At 43.4% G+C, this 21,012-nt stretch overlaps 1 protein-coding gene across 3 annotated transcripts in view; it reads left to right on the top strand.

The window, feature by feature from the left end:
• LOC137123352 (spectrin beta chain, non-erythrocytic 1) overlaps positions 1 to 21,012 on the top strand; it is a 37,995-nt gene that overhangs the window by 5,027 nt on the left and 11,956 nt on the right. For 2 of the 3 annotated variants that reach the window (XM_067496941.1, XM_067496940.1), the window contains exons 2-19: positions 2,633 to 2,853; positions 11,058 to 11,209; positions 11,339 to 11,512; positions 12,605 to 12,696; positions 12,917 to 12,997; positions 13,099 to 13,214; positions 13,563 to 13,675; positions 13,755 to 13,942; positions 14,314 to 14,431; positions 14,732 to 14,890; positions 15,480 to 15,782; positions 15,889 to 16,042; positions 16,209 to 17,079; positions 17,161 to 17,298; positions 17,419 to 18,175; positions 18,502 to 18,704; positions 19,002 to 19,092; positions 19,245 to 19,391. In XM_067496941.1, coding sequence (XP_067353042.1) covers positions 2,697 to 2,853; positions 11,058 to 11,209; positions 11,339 to 11,512; positions 12,605 to 12,696; positions 12,917 to 12,997; positions 13,099 to 13,214; positions 13,563 to 13,675; positions 13,755 to 13,942; positions 14,314 to 14,431; positions 14,732 to 14,890; positions 15,480 to 15,782; positions 15,889 to 16,042; positions 16,209 to 17,079; positions 17,161 to 17,298; positions 17,419 to 18,175; positions 18,502 to 18,704; positions 19,002 to 19,092; positions 19,245 to 19,391 — 4,014 coding nt within the window. In that variant the 5' untranslated portion in view covers positions 2,633 to 2,696. Of the gene's footprint in view, positions 1 to 2,632; positions 2,854 to 5,836; positions 6,530 to 11,057; positions 11,210 to 11,338; positions 11,513 to 12,604; positions 12,697 to 12,916; positions 12,998 to 13,098; positions 13,215 to 13,562; positions 13,676 to 13,754; positions 13,943 to 14,313; positions 14,432 to 14,731; positions 14,891 to 15,479; positions 15,783 to 15,888; positions 16,043 to 16,208; positions 17,080 to 17,160; positions 17,299 to 17,418; positions 18,176 to 18,501; positions 18,705 to 19,001; positions 19,093 to 19,244; positions 19,392 to 21,012 lie in introns of those variants that run through there. The other variant, XM_067496942.1, reaches the window with a different exon arrangement.

Genomic DNA, 21,012 nt, shown 5'->3' with positions numbered 1-21,012 from the left:
AAATCCAGAGGGATAGGGTGGGGGCTGCTTACACTTCCTGTCCCCCTCCCTCTTAGAAACTTTCTCTGTTTTATCCTCGACTGTGAGGACAAACTGGACTGGACTTTTTACCTTCAGTCAGTGTCTGTGCACAGGATTTCATTCTGCCCCCCCCATGACTGAGAGTTTTTCTGAGTTTATTCCTTGCATCGGGGTGATGGTTAGTAAAGAGGTGTCTTTGTTTTTCTGATCTCAGCCCCCTTGTCTTCCTGAGATGCTGCTGTCAACTCTCTTGACTGATCACTAATCTGTTTCCAGAATCCCAGCAGAGGATTCTGGGAAGTCAGGTCCATTAGTGGACAGTGTTTCCCTCAGGACGTCCTCCACATGTCTGAGTGCTGTAATGGCTCCAGTACCTTTGGTTTACTGCCTGCCTCCATTAGCTCCAGACAGCTGATCCAGCAGCACATCACAAGCTAGAACCAAAAATACCTTTTGTCATTTGGTTCATCTTGGTTAAATGGGTGGTTTTACACTGTTAATGAGGAGGAAACTTACTGAACTAAGGGGACGGACAAACACGTCATAGTGGGCATCTGAGTGCAGGGACACTTTAACCACAGCTCCCCAACTAATGAATGGTTATTAGTGAAACCTCGTTTGTGTTTGGAAGCAGTAAATGCAGCATCAGCTCTGATTAAACAGCTGATCATCAGCACACAATTCATGAAGTTAGTTTCCCGTGAAAATGTTGAAATGTTTTACACCATTAACACTAAACCCTTTCTAAGGGGCTAAACACCAACTCCTTGTGTAGTTTGTGAAGATTTAGACAGGAGGGGCAGACTTATAATCCCTGACCCACAACAGCTTTTCTTCCTCATGAACTTTGACTTTTTGACATCACAAACTGAAACCATGGTAACACTGGAGATTTTAATGCTTATGTCACAGCAGAGAAAGTGGTAAAGACAACATAAATGACAGGTTTGTAGATGTGGGACAGACTATTATTGTTGTCAATTGAAGCTGCTGCAGAGATTGATGCTGCTCCACCGGCAGTACATGGGACGGCCTCTCGTCTGTGCGTAGTGTTCATTTCTTTGCCTGCACTGTAAATACAATAGAATTCAATAATGTATTTAAGTTGAAAAGTTGGTTAAAAGAGAAATTACCTGTACATACAAAGATATGAAATGAAAATTCTTCTTTTCATATTTTTCTGAGGCAATGCAACCGATGCTTTGGTTGCTAGACATTAGTTAAGTTGACGAAAATGTATAATTATTGAGTAATGTAACAATTAGGTAAAGGCGTAGGAAAAAAAGCTAAGGCTTCGAACTACACTCTTTTTCACTTTTTTATTATTTTCTTTGCTGTTGTTGGTGTATGTATCCTTTTTCCTTCTGAACGCCTCAAAGTGAAATAAATAAATTATCTAACTAATTTCTAACAAATCAACCCAGGCTGCTCAGAGCAACATTTTGTGTAGGTGTGCACATAGTTATCAGGAGGTTCATCTGAAACCAGCTGTATACAGATTTTACTGCTGTAACACCTTACTGAACTAACTAACTGAACTGTGTACAAACATTCCAGATTTTTCCCCAGTGTCCATAATCAAATCTATGCCCCTGCTGCCAGGACGTCTAATTTACTAATGACAGAGTGAATGGTCCTTGGTTTTGTTATAAAGGAGTTATGAGAAGGGCTATGAAAACAAACGCACAGAATATAAGAGAAAATTGATGCACTGATGTAATTTTCATTATTTCACTATAACCTTCTTATTGTAGTCTCTGACCGATCTTGTTCCTTCTGATGATGAAACATTTGTACAAGATAACTGTGCCTTAAATATTATGTTGATGAAAAAAGTAGTTTTACTATTTTTGCCATTTCAAAATGAGAGGATGCAAAGTAGTAATAACTGAATGTCCTCCATGGAGATTGGTAAAGTTTTAAATATAGACTGCAGAAAAATTAATCCACAATCAGGGCCTGAGAGGTGTGTGTGTGTGTGTGTTGTGATGTTAAAGTGTGTGTTTGTGGTTTAGCTGGAACAAATAGCTGCAGCTTCACTTCAGTCAGTCCATCACTTGATTGTATCCACACACGTCAGAGCTCATTTAAACAGCCCCACCCAACAGGAAATGTGGTGGCAGTTAGAGCTCCATCTGGTGGCTTCACAACTGCACTTGGAAGCGTTTTGTTCTTTACCTGCTGCAGCATTCAAACACAAACTCGACACATCTCCAGCAGCTTCTGGTTCTTTGATTTCTGTCTCAGTACAAGTGAAGCCCTCATCGGCACTTTTTGTTTTTTATCCATCAAACAAAAAAAAAACTCCTGTTTGAAGCGTAGGATTGTGCGGTGGACCTCAGGTGTAAAACAAGCATTTTGGAAAACAGAAATTCCACTCTTTGTGTGTGTTGCTCCTCTGAGCCACCTTATATTTTAATAAACTACCTTTATTTGAATCTTTTATCCTAAAATCATAATTGAAAATCGAAACAAACCTGTTTTTTCTTTTCTAACCACATGGATTTAAACACAGCTCTGTGTTTAAGTTCAGTTCTTGAGCCTGTCCACATGAAAATAAACAAACTAATGAACTTGAAACGAGCATCACCTTTTTCCTCTGGTCCTGCAGGTCTTGGGCAGAAGCCGCAGATGTGGACGTGACTCAGCTGACGTCAGGTCAGAGGTGAAAGGTCATGATGACGACAGTGGCTGCCGAGTTCGAGCACATGGAGCTGCCGCAGCACTACAGCAGCAGCAATGACACGGTCAACAATCGATGGGACGACGACTGGGACAACGAGAACAGCTCGGCCCGCCTCTTCGAACGCTCCCGCATTAAGGCGCTTGCAGGTAGGAGCCAGACCACCTTAACAAGGTCCACCTTTATGGACAGGCATGAACTGGTGTGTCTTACAGCAAAACCTCAGACAGGTTCCTGTATGAGGTTTTAGTTGCTTTCAGCGTTGATCCGGTTCATACGATCCACAGGCTGTGTGTGTATCTAAAGGTCATTGTCTTCAGTCAACAAAGGTTTTAAAATGTTTGCTCAGAGGGAGGGCTGTGCTTTTCAGCCCCATCACTTATGAGAAACATCTGTTGGAGGAATGTTTCAAAGGCCTGAACGAACTACACTGAATGAACTCTTGTTAGGAAGCAGAAGTGCCTTTAACACACCTTTAGGAGGGTCTGGCTGTGGTAACAAGTTAAGACAACAAAGTGACCAATATCATAAATAAAGAGGAGGAGGAGGGTTTGACATCAATGAAACCCACTAAAACAGTTTTGTTTATACCAATGTGTTATAATAGAACCACACCACCAAGGGGCAGTGGCCACACAAGCCTGTTTTTTCTCAGCTCCTCCTCTTCTAACATGTGACTCCAGGCATGTTTACACAGAGATGGCGGCATCCAGTTAGACTTTCTCTAAAATGGTTCAGTTATTTATACCAAACTTTAAGAGGCAGGGAAGAAGCTAGTCCAGTAGCTTTTTATGTAGCTGCAGTTTCCCAGTATTAGAGAGGCTTAACATGATGTGTAGCACATCAGAAATACACTAAATGTCACTTTCAACACAATAGTATTATTGTCTGAACCAGGTATTGGTGTTTTTGCTGTTGTTGCACACAAACATGTCAAACATGCTCATTTCAAACACAGTAAGAAGTAGTAATCCTATGACGGTTATGTGATATTACACAGGCGCCTCCATTGTTGTGAAATGTTTCTCTTCTTGCATCAAGCCCGGCCTACAAATCAGAGCCCACTATGATTGGTAGGTTGGTTCAGCTCCAGCTTGCACAAAAAAGGAACTTTCCGCACACAATGCAGTAGAGTGCCATTGATATAAAACTCGCAGACCACACTAACATTAATCTTTTGTATGGTCCTGCGGGCCACGAAATATCGTCTTTCGGGCCGCGAGTTTGAGACCCCTGTTCTAAATGAAACTGAAAAACCAGTGTCACCTTCCTGGTGCTGACAGCAGGTCACCAGTTTATCATCTGTCCGGTTCTGATGGAAATATGAGATGTTTGAAGCGATGAAACTCCGCAGTGTTGGTGTGAAACTGGAGACAGATCTATTAGTGTATCTGAGATGAGCTGCTTTTCACTTGACTGTTTTCACTCCAGGGGATGAGGAGCAGGACTGGTACTACATGGTTCAGAAGATCAAAAATCGTTTTTTGTACAAACAAATTAAAAGTTTTTTCTCACATCCTTTTATTGTGAAAGAATTATTTTAAGGATATTTATTTATAAAGGGATATTGTTTTGTAAAGGAACATTTTATTTGGAAGGGTTAAGCTGATGATCTTAGAGGTATTGTATTGTGAAGGGATTATTTCAGTGGCATTTTATTGTGAAAAGCTGAGCTACAGTAAATTATATTTTTTTGTGAAAAGATGATGTCAGACATTTTAGGGTGAAGGGTTGAGCTGAATGCTGTGAGACTCAGTGTGCTCTGCTGTGTCACTGAGTGTTAATGAAATATTCTGGATGTTTTCTGAGCTCATCGTCAGCTGATGGTCGCAGGTTCGATCCCTACACAACAGACTTAATGTCTCCGATCAGCTGATCACACAAAGATCAGCTGAAAACAGCAGACAGAGGCTTGTTTCTGTTCATCAGAGTCAAAAGATGTCAAAAGTAACTAGGTACTTTAACTGAGTATTTCTTTACTTTTACTCCAAAAAATGTATCTGAAAGCTTTAGTTTGTGGAGGATCTCAGTTTCAGACCTGGACCCATTTGATCTAATAGCCTCCTGCTGAGGGAGGTTGGGAGGTCCAGGTATTGAAACTCTTTCACACCTTCAGCTTTGCTGAGGTAACATCAGTCAAGGTGTTCACACTTGGTGAGGGAGGTCACTATCCTTTAGATAGGGGGACATCATGTCAGCATGGAGACGCAAATGAGTGTGTTTGTGTGTCTGCAGGATGTTTGTGTCTTACTTCCTCTCCTTTAGGAATGTAAGCGAACAATGGAGGGAAACAGCCCCCCCTCCACCTTTCACACCCCTGATGACATCATTGTCAAGTTGTCACGCCATTGGCTGATTGATTAACCCCCCCCAACACACGCTCTCTACACTGTAAAAAATTCTCCCATTAGTCAAATTCAAACATTTAACGGGGCAGAAAGTGAAAAGTAGGAGTGGACAACCTGAATGCCCTGAGTTTTGTCTGCAGGCTCTATCCTGCACCAAAATACATGAGTGTAGTTTCTTCAAGAGACGTTGGTGAAGCATCCCAATCCATGTTTGTATAATACAGGTTTTTCTTCAGGTGAAATTACCAGAACTGAATAAAACACGTTGTCTTGTATATATTATACCAGTGATCATGCTATAATGAAATATTTAAGATTAGATTCAGTCTGCAAAATGACTTAATGTCAGATTAACTTGAGGAAATGCCATTGAAATTCAGATCACAATGGCATATACGCAGTGAATAATTACACAGCATTTACACATACACAGCTTCACTGTTCTAATCTAACATGAGTATCTCTGACTCACACTGTGCTGCAGCTCATTCCACTGATGATGTTCATCATACTGTTTCCACCCTGAGAGGCGAAACCCAGGGTGGGACATTTGTAAATACCTGCAGGATGTTACCTTAGGTGATGTAACATTTGTCATCTGTTCCATTTAAAACTCCCAAGTGTATGTTTTCACAGAATTTATAGGTTCGTCTGAAATTGGGAATTTGGAGAATTTTTAAAAGATTTTTTACAGTATACTTTGGGGGGGGGGGGGGTGTTTTCTGTGGGGAAATACACAGACACACACTCACGCTGCGCTGGTCGTCCTGCGACTGTCGCTCTGACCTCTGGACTCTGTTCTTCCACTGCCTGAACACGAGGAACGATTTTCTTGCGCTTGTCTTCCCACTAAAAATCAGCTGAAAGACGACTTTTGTTTTGTTTTCGGGGACTTTTTTTTCTTTTTTATTCAAACCCTTAACACTGGATATTTATTCTTTTTTGTGTCTCAGACCATCTAGATTTTAACTTTTTGGGATTTGCCTCATGTCTTGGTTCACTGTTTTACTACCTGAAATAAGACATTATTTTAAATTGACTACAAGTTGAGTTTTTTCTTATCTAGTCTAAGTAAGTTTTAAGAAGAAGTTTAAACTTCCTTTTGTCAGTTTTTACCCTTTAAAACACTAAATCAGCTCTAACTGATGCTTCCGGAAGATCTATCCAGTAAAATCAGCTGAAATGTCATTGGTATTCTGACAGTGTTAAGAGGAAGCAGGATTTACACTAAGATTTCTTCAGTTTTTCACTAAACTTGATCTGAAAATTGCTGCGACTGATCACCTGCTGGGAAATTATGACGCAGATCTAATCTGCAGATCTGACCTGTTTCCTCTGGTGCTGGATTCAGTTTTATCTAGAGGAGAACTTCTTTATTAATCAGCGTGAATATCTGGGCCAGGCATGGAGGGAGAGTGGGCGTCGGCCAACTCCCAGAGTTACAATCAGCTGGACGGTCGATTCAAACAGCTGCAAGGTAAGAAGACAATCAGCAGCAGTACAGAAGAGGTCAGAGGAGATTGGTGATTCTTCTGATGAAGGCGGGGTTACTGCAGCTTTTTCCCGCCGTCTCTTCCTGTCTGTACAAGCTTATTCCATATCTGGGTCAAAGGTTTTCAGGACAGAGCTTCACAGAAAGGAAAGATGGCTTTTATGTTGTATAAACTTTTTGTGAGGTGCAGCAGGATGTGAATAGTGGGGGAGACTTTGACCTTTGGAGGCTTGTGGTCGAGTCTGAAGACTTAAAGTGTAGAATCATGTCAGTATGGTCACATTTAAATCTTAGATCAAACAATGATTAAGGAAAGTCTCTGCTACCGAATTCATTTATGTTTCACATCCACCCTGTTTCATCTGGGGCAAAGGTCAAACAAAACAAAAAAACTCAATGAAAGAAGAGGAACAATGGTCAGAAATGCTCATGGCACAGAGACGAACCTGGAGACACAAATAGTGGATCTTATTACACTCGGTGTGTTTTTCAAGTCCCACTGGAGACAAAGAGTAAAAACAACATCATGGACACACACCCAAGAGTATTGGGAAAGCAAGACTAATTCTTTTTCCTGTTCACTCAAGACGTGGGGTTAAGATCAAAAGACGGTTAAAAAAAATACCTGATCAACTACATTAAAAGTGAGCAAAAGTGTTGTAACAGACATTTTTAAAGTAAAGTAAAATTAATAAAACTTAGTATTTGGTTGTAAATCCCTTGTTTGCAGTAGCTGCAACAAACCTGTGACTCACCGAAATCTAATTGTTGGTTTCCTCTTTAGTTCCTTTTCCACACTTTTACTGACACCTCCTTCAGTTGTTGTTGTTTCAGGGGGTTCTCCTTCAGTCTCCTCTTCAGCTGTTAAAATCCACGTTAAGGTCTAATGAGTGACTCTAAAACCTCCAATTTTCACTGATAAGGTCCCTTGTTGAGCTGACAATGTATTTTGGATCATTGTCTTTCTGCATGATGAAGCTCCTCCACCTTAGTTTTGTTCACTTCTAAATTCCTTCTGCTGCCATCATTAGTTCTATCATCAATAAAAGTCAGTGAGTCTGTTCCAAAAGCAGCCATGCAGCCCAAACCATGACACCATCATCACTGTTCTTCACTGATGACCTTGGATGGTTTGGATCATGAGCAGATTCTTTCTTCCTCCACACTTTGGTAGAGGTTCATCTTGGTCTCATCAGTCCATAAAACCTTGTTCCGGAACTTCAGTGGATCATCTCTGGACTGATTTAACTTTCTGATTCTTCTTGCTGATGAGTTGTTTCCATCTTGTGGTACAGTTTTCTTCAGATGGTGAATTGTGATCCCTTCAGTACTTCTCTGTGGAGGTTGTTTTTGGTTTTATTTTTCACAGCTCTCACTATGTTTCTGTCATCAGCTGGTTTTATTTGCAGACCTGTGGTTGTGGCTCAGTTCACCTGTGGTTTCCTTCTGTTTCAGGACAATTACAATTGTTGTAATGAGTACGTCCAATGTTTGTACGATGCCTCATATAGTTTTCCCTCTTTTCTGAGAATCAAAATGGCTGCTTTTCTCCTATAGATAGCCCTGGTTTTCATGTTGATTTATTAATAACATCAGATACATAGGTCTTCACAGGTAAAACCCAGAGTGGTCATTTAGAGTTTAGAGTTATTGTTTGAACAGTCAGTGTCACAAGACTCCCCTAAGTAACAAACACCTGTCAGTCCAATAGTTCCAATACTTTTGCTGACTTAAAATTTAGATTTTATGATTAAAATGATACAAAGTGTTTTGCACAATGTAACTTAAAAATCCCATCAAATAGAAGCTGAAAGTCTCAGTCGCCACAGCGAAGTCATGTGCCTCCAGCTAACCCTGTCTTCTGTATCCTCTTCTCTAACACTTGCTAACTTCATGTCCTCTCTCACTACATCCATAAATCTCCTCTTTGGTCTTCCTCTAGACCTCCTGCCTTGCAGATCCAACCTCAGCATCCTTCTACTGATATATTCACAGTTTCTCCTCTAACCATTTCCAAACCACCTCAATCTGGCCTCTCTGACTTATCTCCAAAACATCTAACATGAGCTGTTCCTCTGATGTCCGTCCTCGTCACTCCCAAAGAGAACCTCAACATCTTATGCTCTGCTACCTCCAGCTCTGCCTCCTGTCTTTTCTTCAGTGCCACTGTCTCTTTCCTTTCATTCTTGCTGATACTCTTTTATCACACAACACACCTGACACTTTTCTCCACCCGATCCAACCTGCTTGCACTCGCCTCTTCACCACACTCTCCATTGCTCTGAACCGTTGACCTTAAGTACTTAAATTCCTGCACCTTCTTCACCTCTGCTCCCTGTTAGCTTATTGTTCCACTTGGATCACGGTCTTACAGCTCTCATACGTGTCCTGCACCACTCTAACATACTTCTCTGCCGCTCCAGACGTCCTCATAAAATACCACAGCTCCTCTCTCTGCACCCTGTCATATGCTTTCTCTAAATCTACAAAGACACAATGCAACTCCCTCTGACCTTCTCTGTACTTCTCCATCAGCATCCTCAAAGCAAATACTGCATCTGTTGGACTCTTTCTAGGCATGAAACCATATTGCTGCTCACAAATGTTCACCTCTGCCCTTAGCCGAGCTTCCACTACTCTTTCCCACAACTTCATTGTTTGGCTCATCAGCTTTATTCCTCTGTAGTTGCCACAGCTCTGCACATCTCCCTTGTTGTTGGCACCAGTACACTTCTCATCCAGTCCTCGGGCATCCTGCCACCTCTCCTAGACACTTTCATACCTCCACTGGTATGTCATCAGGACCAACTGCCTTTCCACTCTTCCTCCTCTTCAACGTCCTCCTCACTTCACTCTTACTAATCTTTGCTACTTCCTGCTCCACACCAGTCACCTCTTCTACTCTTTGTTCCCTTTTATTTTTCTCATTCATCAACCCTTCAAAGTTCTCCTTCCATCTTCCCATCACACTCCTGGCACCTGTCAATACATTTCCATCCTTATCTTTAGTCACCCTAACCTGCTGCACATCCTTCCCATCTCTATCTCTTTGTCTGGCCAACCTGTACAAATCCACCTCTCCCTCTTTAGTGTCCAACCTACCATACAAGTCCTCATATGCTCTTTGTTTGGCCTTTGCCACCTCTACCTTCACCTTATGCTGCATCTCCTTGTACTCCTCTCTACTCTTCTCTGTCCTCTGTGTCCCACTTCTTCTTAGCTAACCTCTTTCCCTATATACTCCTGAACTTCTTCGCAGTGGCTTCCTCACCCGCAATAAACCTTCTTTGTATCATCAGGCTTTATCAGATTTTAAATGTGTCAAATGTTGGAACAGAGCTTTCAGAAAACCTCAGTTTGAAACAGGTAAACTTTCATAAAGCTGGAGAGGGATTTTAATCATTTTAGGGATTGAAAGCACTAAGCATGAAGGCCACCACCCAGACATGGAAATAACTGAAAGAGATGCCAGATAACGTTCTCAAGAGCTTTATAAGACTCCCACAGCTGTGAACCTGAACCTTAGTCAAATAAATAAAGGTCCACATCTCCACAGTTAAGTGTAGTCTGTGCAAGTCTGGAAGGAAGTCTGGACACAAAAAATTCACTTTTTACTACAAAACATAGGGTGTCTGTTGGAGTCTGCTAAGGAGCATGTGAACAAACCAGATGACTTTTGGAACAAGATTCTGTGGTCTGAGTCCAAAGCTGAAATATATGTTTAGAAAACCCTCTGCCTGTTAGGAGAGGAAAATTTTTCAATTCAGTTCAATTCAACTTTATTTATATAGCGCCAATTCACAACAAAGTCATCTCAGGGCACTTTACAGAATAAAGTCAAGATTATAAAGATGTATAGAGAGAACCCAACAATTCCCCCAGGAGCAAGCACTAGGCAACAGTGGAGGGGAAAAACTCCCCATACCGGAAAAACCTCCAGAAGAACCAGGCTCAGGATGGACGGCCATCTGCCTTGACCGGTTGGGCTGAGTGGAGAGAGAAAAGAACAGAGCAACAAAAAGCAACAACAAAACATTGGGCAGATTGGAAGGACCAGTAGCTGCAAGCTGGAAGACACACAGCTTCAAAGCCGGGGACACCATTTATTTGCTGATGTTTGGGGTGTTGTTCTGCATCAGGCTCTGCATAAAGTGGAAATAGGAATGAATGCCATCCATCAGAAGATTTAAAGCCAAGCCTTCTAACATCAGTCAGAAAGCTAAACATGAAGAGGCTGTGGATAGTACAAAGTTCAAAGCAGAGGTCAAAATTGTTTAAAAAGAATAAAGTGAACATTTTACAGAATTTTCTCTGAAAACCTTCTGACAGTTCTGAAGAAGCTGCATGGCAGAAAACCATCTATCTGCATTCTGATGATAAAGGAGCATTTGTATCAGCTGAAAGTGCAGTAAATATTATGTAGATGAAAAAAGCTTATGTTCTTTGCTTTTTCAAAATGAGAGAATGAGACATTTTGTAAAATAAGATGCCCTGTGTGTGTGTCTGTGTCTAGATGAGCGGGAGGCAGTGCAGAAGAAGACCTTCACTAAGTGGGTCAACTCTCACCTGTCCAGAGTGTCCTGCAGGATCACGGACCTGTACATGGACCTGAGGGATGGACGCATGCTGATCAAGCTGCTGGAGGTTCTGTCTGGAGAGAGACTGGTAAAAACACTTGCACACCCATGAGTAAAGTCGTCTTTGTGTCACCCACAGATGGAATGGACCAACCTAAACTTTATTATCTTAGTCTAAAACCTCTGCCCTGACTCTTTTTCTTCTTTTGCTCTCCAGCCCAAACCCACCAAAGGTCGGATGCGTATCCACTGTCTGGAGAACGTGGACAAAGCTCTGCAGTTCCTGAAGGAGCAGCGGGTTCATCTGGAGAACATGGGTTCCCATGATATTGTGGACGGAAACCACAGGCTGACGCTGGGGCTCATTTGGACTATCATTCTCCGTTTCCAGGTAACAACAACATGAACCTCTGGTTGGAAAGCGGTGATGTGTTTACTGCCTGAACTGAGATAATTGAAAGTTACACAAATCTGTCCACGTTATTTTATTGGGAACAAGAAACCTGCTAGTTGGCTCTATGATTCACGGTTTATCCTGTTTATGTGAGATAACAGCAACATAAAATCATTCATGCAAATTAACAGGTGCAGTAATGATTAATGTTCAGCTGCTAGTAAGTGCCTAAGTTTTAAGGCTTTTTTAAATATAATAATCCAGAAATATTTTTGAGACATTGAAATATTTATAAAACACTGTCTCATGTTTTGGGAACCTGACTCTGCTCCTGACATATTTTTGACAATGCATTACAAATCCTACAGCTGTATGTTACTTAGTAAGCTGCAACAGAAAAAGCAGAAGACCAACATATAATGCAGGAAAACTTCAGCAGGTGTAACAGGTGATCACAGAGCCTCCTTTATGACAACTCAGACCAACCTCTGATTGGTCCAGTGTCACTCATTTACTTGCTCAGGTTAAAGTCCAGGCTGTTTCATGTTTTAAAGACATCACCCCACCAGCAGGAAAACTCAGGTGACATCATACAGTAACGGATCGATCTTTGACCTCCAGGATTTCCCTTATCTGAAAACCAGACCAATCAGCTCCCACATCCTGCATTAATCACCCAATCAGAGCTGCTGTTTGGTCAGGTCAAATAAAACTACAAACTTAACTTTCTTTGCTCCTGACAACATAGCCCGCCACGATCCAACGTTCTCCACTAAAATATTTTTACTGCTGCCACTAGAAGTCAGGGGGTGTCCACTGAGTATATCAATAAATCAGATCATAAAAAAGGCTTCTTAGAACCTTAAACTACAAATCTTGCTTCATAATAATCAAAGTTTTAAATCTTCTTAAGTATATACGCTTTATTCCACGGTCACAGTGTAAACAGGAGCTGATAACCCATTTTACCGTGTGAATGTAAATAATTTAAGGATTAACCAACAGGCAGACACCTAAACTATCTCCAGGGTGGTTGTGAACATATGGGTGCAGACAGATGGTGGTGTGATTGCTATGTTGTGTTTTTAGATCCAGGACATCAGTGTGGAGACAGAGGACAACAAAGAGAAGAGATCAGCCAAAGATGCTCTGCTTCTCTGGTGTCAGATGAAGACAGCAGGGTAAGACCCTCAGTACCAAGCTGTCGCTCCTATTGTTTAAACCTGCCCCACAAACCAGGTTTGGAGACAACCAAACAACCAGAAAAGGCACTGTACCATGGAAGAGCCTAACCATTAATAGTTACAAAAGGGCCACCAGTTATGCAATAAATCATCCTCAAAATCAGTATCAGTATTATGATAAATAATACTGATACTAAAAAAATCCTCTTTTACTCAGGTATCCCAATGTGAACATCCACAACTTCACCACCAGCTGGAGAGACGGCATGGCCTTCAATGCCCTCATCCACAAACACAGGTAACACCTTCACCATCACAGAATAAGTTGACCTGTTCAAGTCTACATCTGTCATTGTTCAGCTCTGGCGCATGATGTTTAGATAAAATTTTTGGTTTCAGACCGGATCTGATTGACTTTGACAAACTGAAGAAGTCCAATGCTCACTACAACCTTCAGAATGCATTTAACCTGGCAGAGCAACACCTTGGCCTCACCAAGCTGCTGGACCCAGAGGGTACGAGACTAATTAAGTTTAACCAAACCTGACCTAAAAACACAAGATGAGTTTAGAAATGTTTCATTGTATGCTGATGACACTGCTCTTATGTTTAAAACATTTCTTCGCATTTCAGAGATGCGAGTCTAAAGAGACAGGAAATCAGTTCAGAGAAAGAGGTCTAAAATGTACGGCTTAACCATTTGGCTACATGTTGCTCTGCTGTACTCCCAAACAAATCACCTGAGAATTTTTATCGAGGAATAACAAATTGCTTATTAAATGGATGTGACTCTACTAAAACTCAACATGTAATTAATCTACAACATGAATGAACTGTTTAATGTCCAAATGTTTGTGTTTCAGATATCAGTGTGGACCATCCTGATGAGAAGTCTGTCATTACGTACGTGGTGACATATTACCACTATTTCTCCAAGATGAAGGCTCTGAAGGTGGAGGGCAAACGTATTGGAAAGGTCAGTCAGTGAGAATCAGGATACCATTGTTGATTATTTTGCAAAGTAAAACTTTGATGATCACGGTTTTTGTGTCCAGGTATTGGATAACGCCATAGAGACAGAAAAGATGATCGAGAAGTACGAGTCTCTGGCCTCAGACCTGCTGGAGTGGATTGAACAGACCATCATCATCCTCAACAACAGGAAGTTTGCCAACTCTTTAGTGGGAGTCCAGCAGCAGCTTCAGGCCTTCAACACCTACAGAACTGTGGAGAAACCTCCAAAGTTAGAACCTTTTCCGCCATGCTGTCCCCCCTTCACCCTCTACCTTTTATTCTGCTTCAAACAGTCGCTGATGATCAGCTTAGTTTTCAGGATCTAGTGGTTGTCAGGGTCTAGGTCATATTATCATGACTACAAAAGAACAACACATATTTCTGAGAAATACTAAAACCAGATATAATATCCAGGGATGTCCAATTTAAGTCTCATTTCCCTCTGAAGCAACAAAGTCCTCCAACCTACTGTATCTTCCTTCACATTCTCTGCATTATGTTTTTCATCACGGTGTCCTCCTCTCAATTATTTTTGCTCTGTAGTTTAAAGGTTTTTCACCTCCTGTGTTTTCCATTAATGTGTGTGTGTTGTTTCCTCAGGTTCACAGAGAAGGGAAACCTTGAAGTTCTCCTCTTCACCATCCAGAGTAAGATGAGAGCCAACAACCAGAAGGTTTACATGCCCCGAGAGGGAAAACTCATCTCCGATATCAACAAGGTCTGAGCTGCTCTCAAACAATTAAATCCTTCATGTGCAGCTCTATTAATTTCACCTGTCAGAAACACACTGTAACTACAGGATGATTTCTCTTCAGTTTATACACTACTTATCATTTTTATTTTATCACTGAATTTGTGATATCTCAGATTCCTACAGAAACTAAAGAAAAGTCAACTAACTTTAGACTGTAACCCAGAACCACATGTTGTTAATTAACAGTCCTGATGAGGCGGAGGTTCAGCTCTTTGAGGTTTTCCTTCAGCCACCCGGAACATTAAAGTATGTTTGTCCCATCAGGCCTGGGAGCGACTGGAAAAGGCAGAGCATGAGAGGGAGCTGGCTCTGAGGACCGAGCTGATTCGTCAGGAGAAACTGGAACAGTTGTCCAGAAGATTTGATCGTAAGGCTGCCATGAGAGAGACCTGGCTCAGTGAAAACCAGAGACTGGTATCACAGGTAAGTCAACAGTAAGTCAATGGTGACTAACAAGAGAGTGTGTGTGTGTGTATGTGTGTTTGTTAGCTAGCTGCCACTGTGAGTACACATCAAGGTGTTATTTTGCTGCATGTGATGTCAACATTTGTTTCCATCCAGAGTTTTCATCCAGAGTTGTTTTCCAAACATCCTGTTGGTGTGAGATTTTGGGAGAGTCGGACCACTGTGCAAAGTCTTTTCCAGCACATTCAAAAGATGCTCAGTGGAGTTTAGGTGTGGTTTCTGTGGTGGCCAACCCAATTTTGATAGTAACAGCATTCGCCAAAGGTTGTTTTATTTGCTTAATGCAGGACAATAATTTCACTCTTCTAATACAGTCTCTTCTTTTCCATGATCTCTGACATGGTTGATTAAGAAATAAGGAGGGGCTCTTTGCAACATATAGGGCCGAATAACCTGCTGCCAGCAGAGAGGTATCCAATAGAAGGCTCTTGCTTATTACTTGGTTAGATCCAGGTGGAAACTTCTTTTGACCACACAGTGAATGTGATTTCATGTCATAAAGTGACTCTCTAATGGTGTAAACATTTTTTCAATATTCTGTGTCCAGGACAACTTTGGTTTCGACCTTCAGGCAGTGGAGGCAGCCACCAAAAAGCATGAGGCCATAGAGACGGACATTGCTGCATATGAGGAACGTGTTCAGGCCGTGGTTGCTGTGGCAAAGGAGCTGGAGGTGGAGAACTACCACGACATCAAACGCGTTACGGCCCGGAAGGACAACGTGATCAGACTCTGGGAGTACCTGCTGGAGCTACTAAAAGCCCGCAGACTGAGGCTGGAGATGAACCTGGGCCTTCAGAGAGTTTTCCAGGAGATGCTATACATTATGGACTGGATGGATGAGATGAAGGTACACTGATGAACTAAGACCCCACACTCTAGATTTTAGGGTAATATGAGAAAATGATAGTCCTAAATGTAGATCCTCTGTGCCACTGTCTGGCTTTGGTTTCCAGATGTTGCTGCTGTCTCAGGATTATGGCAAACACCTGTTGGGTGTGGAGGACCTGTTGCAGAAACATACCCTGGTGGAGGCTGACATTGCCATTCAGGCAGACAGGGTGAAGGGAGTCATCACCAATGCCAATAAGTACGCTGCCAGTGACAGTGGTGAGCAGCGTGAAGTTCTCATTGCAGAGTTAAAAAGCTATGTTTTGTCAAAATTATTAGGGGAGGCTATGACCAGGAATGGTCATTTTTTGAAAGTGTTTTCATTCTGTGGCATTATGTGTGTTGAAAGAATGTGAGCTTAAAGAGAAAATGGTCTTTTGTCCAGGCTACAAACCCTGCGATCCTCAGGTCATCCAGGATCGGGTGTCCCACCTGGAGTTCTGTTACCAGGAGCTGACACAGCTGGCTGCAGAGCGCCGGGCCCGCTTAGAGGAGTCCCGTCGCCTCTGGAAGTTCTTCTGGGACATGGCAGAGGAGGAGGGCTGGATCCGTGAGAAGGAGCAGATCCTGTCCTCTTTGGAGTATGGAAAAGACTTGACAGGGGCGGTGCGCCTCCTCAGCCAGCAACGTGCCCTGGAGGATGAGATGACAGGTCGTGCTGGCCACCTCCAGCACACCATTGCAGAGGGCCAGGTGATGGTAGAGACTGGCCACTTTGGTGCCACTAAGATCCAAGAGCGTATTACTGACCTGCAGGCTCAGTGGGTAGCACTGGAGCAGCTGGCAGCGGCAAGGAAGAAGAGGCTGGAACAGGCCCTGGCTCTGCACCAGTTCCAGGCTGACGCAGATGATGTTGATGCCTGGACTCTGGATGCCCTGCGGATTGTTTCCAGTGGGGAGACGGGCCATGATGAGTTCTCCACCCAGGCTCTTGTCAGGAAACACAAGGACGCAGCGGCGGAGGTGGCAAGTTACCAGCCGGTCATTGATTCACTCCATGAGCAGGCTGCCTCCCTACCCAAAGAAGATGCAGAGTCAGTTGAGGTCCGTGGTCGACTGGCAGGTATCGATGAGCGCTACAAGGAGGTGGCTGAGCTGACAAAGCTGAGGAAGCAGGCGCTGCAGGATGCTTTGGCTCTCTACAAGATGTTCAGTGAGGCCAATGCCTGTGAGGTTTGGATTGATGAGAAGGAGCAGTGGCTGAACAGCATGGAGATCCCAGAGAAACTGGAAGACCTGGAGGTCATACAGCACAGGTAGGACCACAAGGTTTGCACATCTGTTTGTGATGACCTGATGACAGGCAACACTGTTTTAATTTGGACTGTCTTTGGCAGGTTTGAAAGTCTGGAACCAGAGATGAATAATCAGGCTTCTCGAGTTGCCGTTGTCAACCAGATCGCTCGCCAGCTGGTGCACAGTGGTCATCCAAGTGAGAAGGACATCAAAACCCAGCAGGACAAACTCAATAACAGGTACAAAGGACAGTTTGTGTTTTATGATATGATTTTTCAGGTGGTCTGTCCACTGTGGATCACTGTATCTGTAGGTTTGACTGGAACTGTAACATTAACGGTTCTGTCCTCTGTCACCAGGTGGAGCCAGTTCCGAGATCTCGTTGACCAGAAGAAGGAATCCCTGAACTCAGCTCTGGGTGTCCAGAATTACCACCTCGAGTGCAACGAGACCAAGTCCTGGATTAAAGAGAAGACCAAAGTCATAGAATCCACCCAGGAGCTGGGAAATGATCTGACTGGGGTCATGGCCCTACAGCGAAAACTGACTGGTATGGAGCGTGACCTGGCTGCCATTGAGGACAAGCTGGGAGACTTGCAAGCTGAGGCTCAGCGGCTGGCTGAAGAGCATCCGGATCAAGCCAAGGCCATAACAGGCCGTCTGGCTGAGATCACTGGCGTCTGGGAGGAAATGAAGAACACTCTTAAGAACCGTGAGGAGTCTCTGGGTGAGGCAAGGAAGCTGCAGCAATTCCTCCGTGAACTGGATGACTTCCAGTCCTGGCTGTCCCGCACTCAGACAGCCATCGCCTCAGAGGACATGCCCAACACACTGGCTGAGGCAGAGAAACTCATGGCTCAACATGAAGGCATCAAGAATGAGATTCAGAACTACGAAGAGGACTACCAGAAGATGCGAGACATGGGAGAGATGGTGACACAGGGACAAACAGACGCCCAGTACATGTTTTTACGACAGAGGCTGCAGGCTCTTGACATCGGCTGGAACGAACTGCACAAGATGTGGGAGAATCGGCAGAACCTGCTGTCCCAGTCCCACGCTTACCAGCTATTCCTCAGGGACACCAAGCAGTCTGAGGCCTTCCTCAACAACCAGGTAAATTAGCTTTAATTGCCTTTAATGTGTAGTGATACAGAAAATGCTGGGAAAGAGAGCAGAATGTCTCAAGCTGGAATCAACCAGTTGACAGCAACAGTAGTGTTTGTGTCCATGGTCCTCAGAATATGATTTCTTAGTAAGACAATCTGTGGCATTAGCATGTAATGTCAGATTTCATAATCAAATAAGTCAGATTCACATTGTCCAGATTTGAATCCTACTCCCCAGAGAAAAACCCTTAGACTTGAACCACACTGTGACCTTTTCTTTTGCACCTGCAAAGTAACTGGATCAGTGCTAAATCCTGGGTTCTGCCTCGACAGGAGTATGTCCTGGCTCACACTGAAATGCCCACCACCTTGGAGGGTGCAGAGGCTGCCATCAAGAAGCAGGAGGACTTCATGACCACCATGGATGCTAACGAAGACAAGATTAATGGTGTGGTGGAGGCTGGCAGGAGGCTGGCCAGCGACGGAAACATCAATGCTGAACGTATCCAGGAGAGAGTTTCCTCCATTGACAACAGGTAGTCATCAGCTTCAGACCTGAGAGACTTTTGAGAAGACTAAAATAGCTCTTAAAAATAGAATTTGTGGTAAAGTTTTTCTTCTCTGTGGCACCTGTTGAGAGGGTTTTCTTGTTCTTACATGATCTAAAGGATGGCTCTCCTTGTCACTAAACTGTTAAAGGACAAGACTAAAACTGATAAAATTTATTTTGTTCTATGACACAGATGAGAAATGATCCGAACTTGTTAAAATTTGACCTGATGATGAAAGTCTCTGTCTGTTGACCTCCTGCTCTTTCCTTGCTTTGTGTTTAGGCATAAGAAGAACAGGGAAGCAGCAGTGGAGCTGCTGATGAAACTGAAAGACAACAGAGACCTGCAGAGGTTCCTGCAGGACTGTCAGGAGGTTTGTTTCCCCTCATACACCCAACAGTTAAGACAAAACTTTGTATAAAAAGTCAGTTCAACATTTGTTCTGATGGAAATGTCTTGATCACATTCCTGCTCTTTCTTTAGATGTTAGTGAACCCTTGAAAACCTTGTTGTGTTTGTGTGCAGCTGTCTTTGTGGATAAATGAGAAGATGCTAACAGCCCAGGACATGACCTATGATGAGGCAAGGAACCTGCACAGCAAGTGGCTAAAGCACCAGGCCTTCATGGCTGAACTGCAGTCCAACAAAGAGTGGCTGGACAAGATCCAGAAGGTACGAGTGTTTTTCCTGTCTGCAGTTAAAGTAAAGTAATTGGAGCAATGCCTGTGTGAGATATGCGCTTTCAGTCTGACCCAACTACACTCAACTTGACTCGACCTACCTAGGCTTGGCTGCTAGTGTTACCAACTTTGGTACAGCCTCATTGCCTTCGACTTGTTCTTTACATTTCCACCTATAGTGTAAAAAAATACTAAAGACAGCTTCATCGCTCACCCGATTTGTTTCAGCATCACTCTAAACTTGCCTGATGTACTCCTGCTTTTTTTGCCTGTTACTATTAACATTTGCAACCGCAAGGGGGCAATGCAACCGCAAGGGGGCACAAGCCAGTGTCTTCTTGTGCCAGTCCCAAGTCTGGATAAATGCAGAGGGTTGTGGCAGGAAGGGCATCCGACGTAAAACACATGCCAAATCAAACATGCGAATCGTGACAAAGGCTTCCATACCGGATCGGTCGGGGCCCGGGTTAACAACGACCGCCACCGGTGCTGTTGACCTACAGGGTACCGGTGGAAATTGGACTACTGTTGGTCGAAGACGAAGAAGAAGAGGAGGAAGGTGTGTTCGTAGGCAGAGAGAGAAGAGGAAAGCTAAGAATGTAGGACTGACAGTAGGGACTTTGAATGTTGGTACTATGACAGGGAAGGCTAGGGAGTTGATCGACATGATGTAGAGAAGGAAGGTGGACATACTGTGTGTCCAGGAGACCAGGTGGAAAGGTAGCAAGGCTAGAAGCTTAGGAGCAGGGTTCAAGTTGTTTTACCATGGGTCAGATAGGAAGAGAAATGGAGTAGGAGTTATATTGAAAGAGGATTTTGTGAGGAATGTTCTAGAGGTGAAAAGAGTATCAGACAGGTTGATGAGCCTGAAGCTGGAAGTTGAAGGGGTGATGTTCAATGTTGTGAGTGGTTATGCCCCACAGGTAGGATGTGAGTTAGAAGAGAAGGAGAAATTCTGGAGTGAGTTAGATGAAGTGATGCAGAGCATCCCCAGAGGTGAGAGAGTTGTCATTGGTGCAGATTTCAATGGGCATGTAGGTGAAGGGAACAGAGGTGATGAGACTGTTATGGGCAGGTTTGGTGTTCAGGACAGGAACGCAGAAGGTCAGATGGTGGTTGACTTTGCAAAGAGAATGGAAATGGCTGTAGTAAACACTTTCTTTCAGAAGAGGCAGGAACATAGGGTGACGTACAAGAGCGGAGGGAGAAGCACTCAGGTAGACTACATCTTATGTAGACGTTGTAATCTGAAAGAGATCAGTGACTGTAAAGCATTGGTAGGGGAGAGTGTAGCCAGACAACACAGGATGGTGGTGTGCAAAATGATGCTGGTGGTGAGGAAGATAAGGAAGACTAAGGCAGAGCAGAGGACGAAGTGGTGGAAGTTGAAAAAGGAAGAATGTCGTTTAGTTTTCAGGGAGGAGCTGAGACAGACTCTGGGTGGTTTGGAGGTGCTTCCAGATGACTGGACTACTACAGCTAATTTGATCAGGGAGACAGGTAGGAGGGTACTCGGTGTGTCATCTGGAAAGAGGAAAGCGGACAAGGAGACTTGGTGGTGGAACGAGGCAGTTCAGGAGTGTATACAGAGAAAGAGGTTAGCTAAGAAGAAG

This window comes from Channa argus, chromosome 3, assembly GCF_033026475.1.
Source record: "Channa argus isolate prfri chromosome 3, Channa argus male v1.0, whole genome shotgun sequence".
NCBI classification, from domain to species: Eukaryota; Metazoa; Chordata; class Actinopteri; order Anabantiformes; family Channidae; genus Channa; species Channa argus.
Note: the sequence above shows the minus strand (reverse complement) of the source record. Positions and strands in the feature narration are given on the sequence as shown.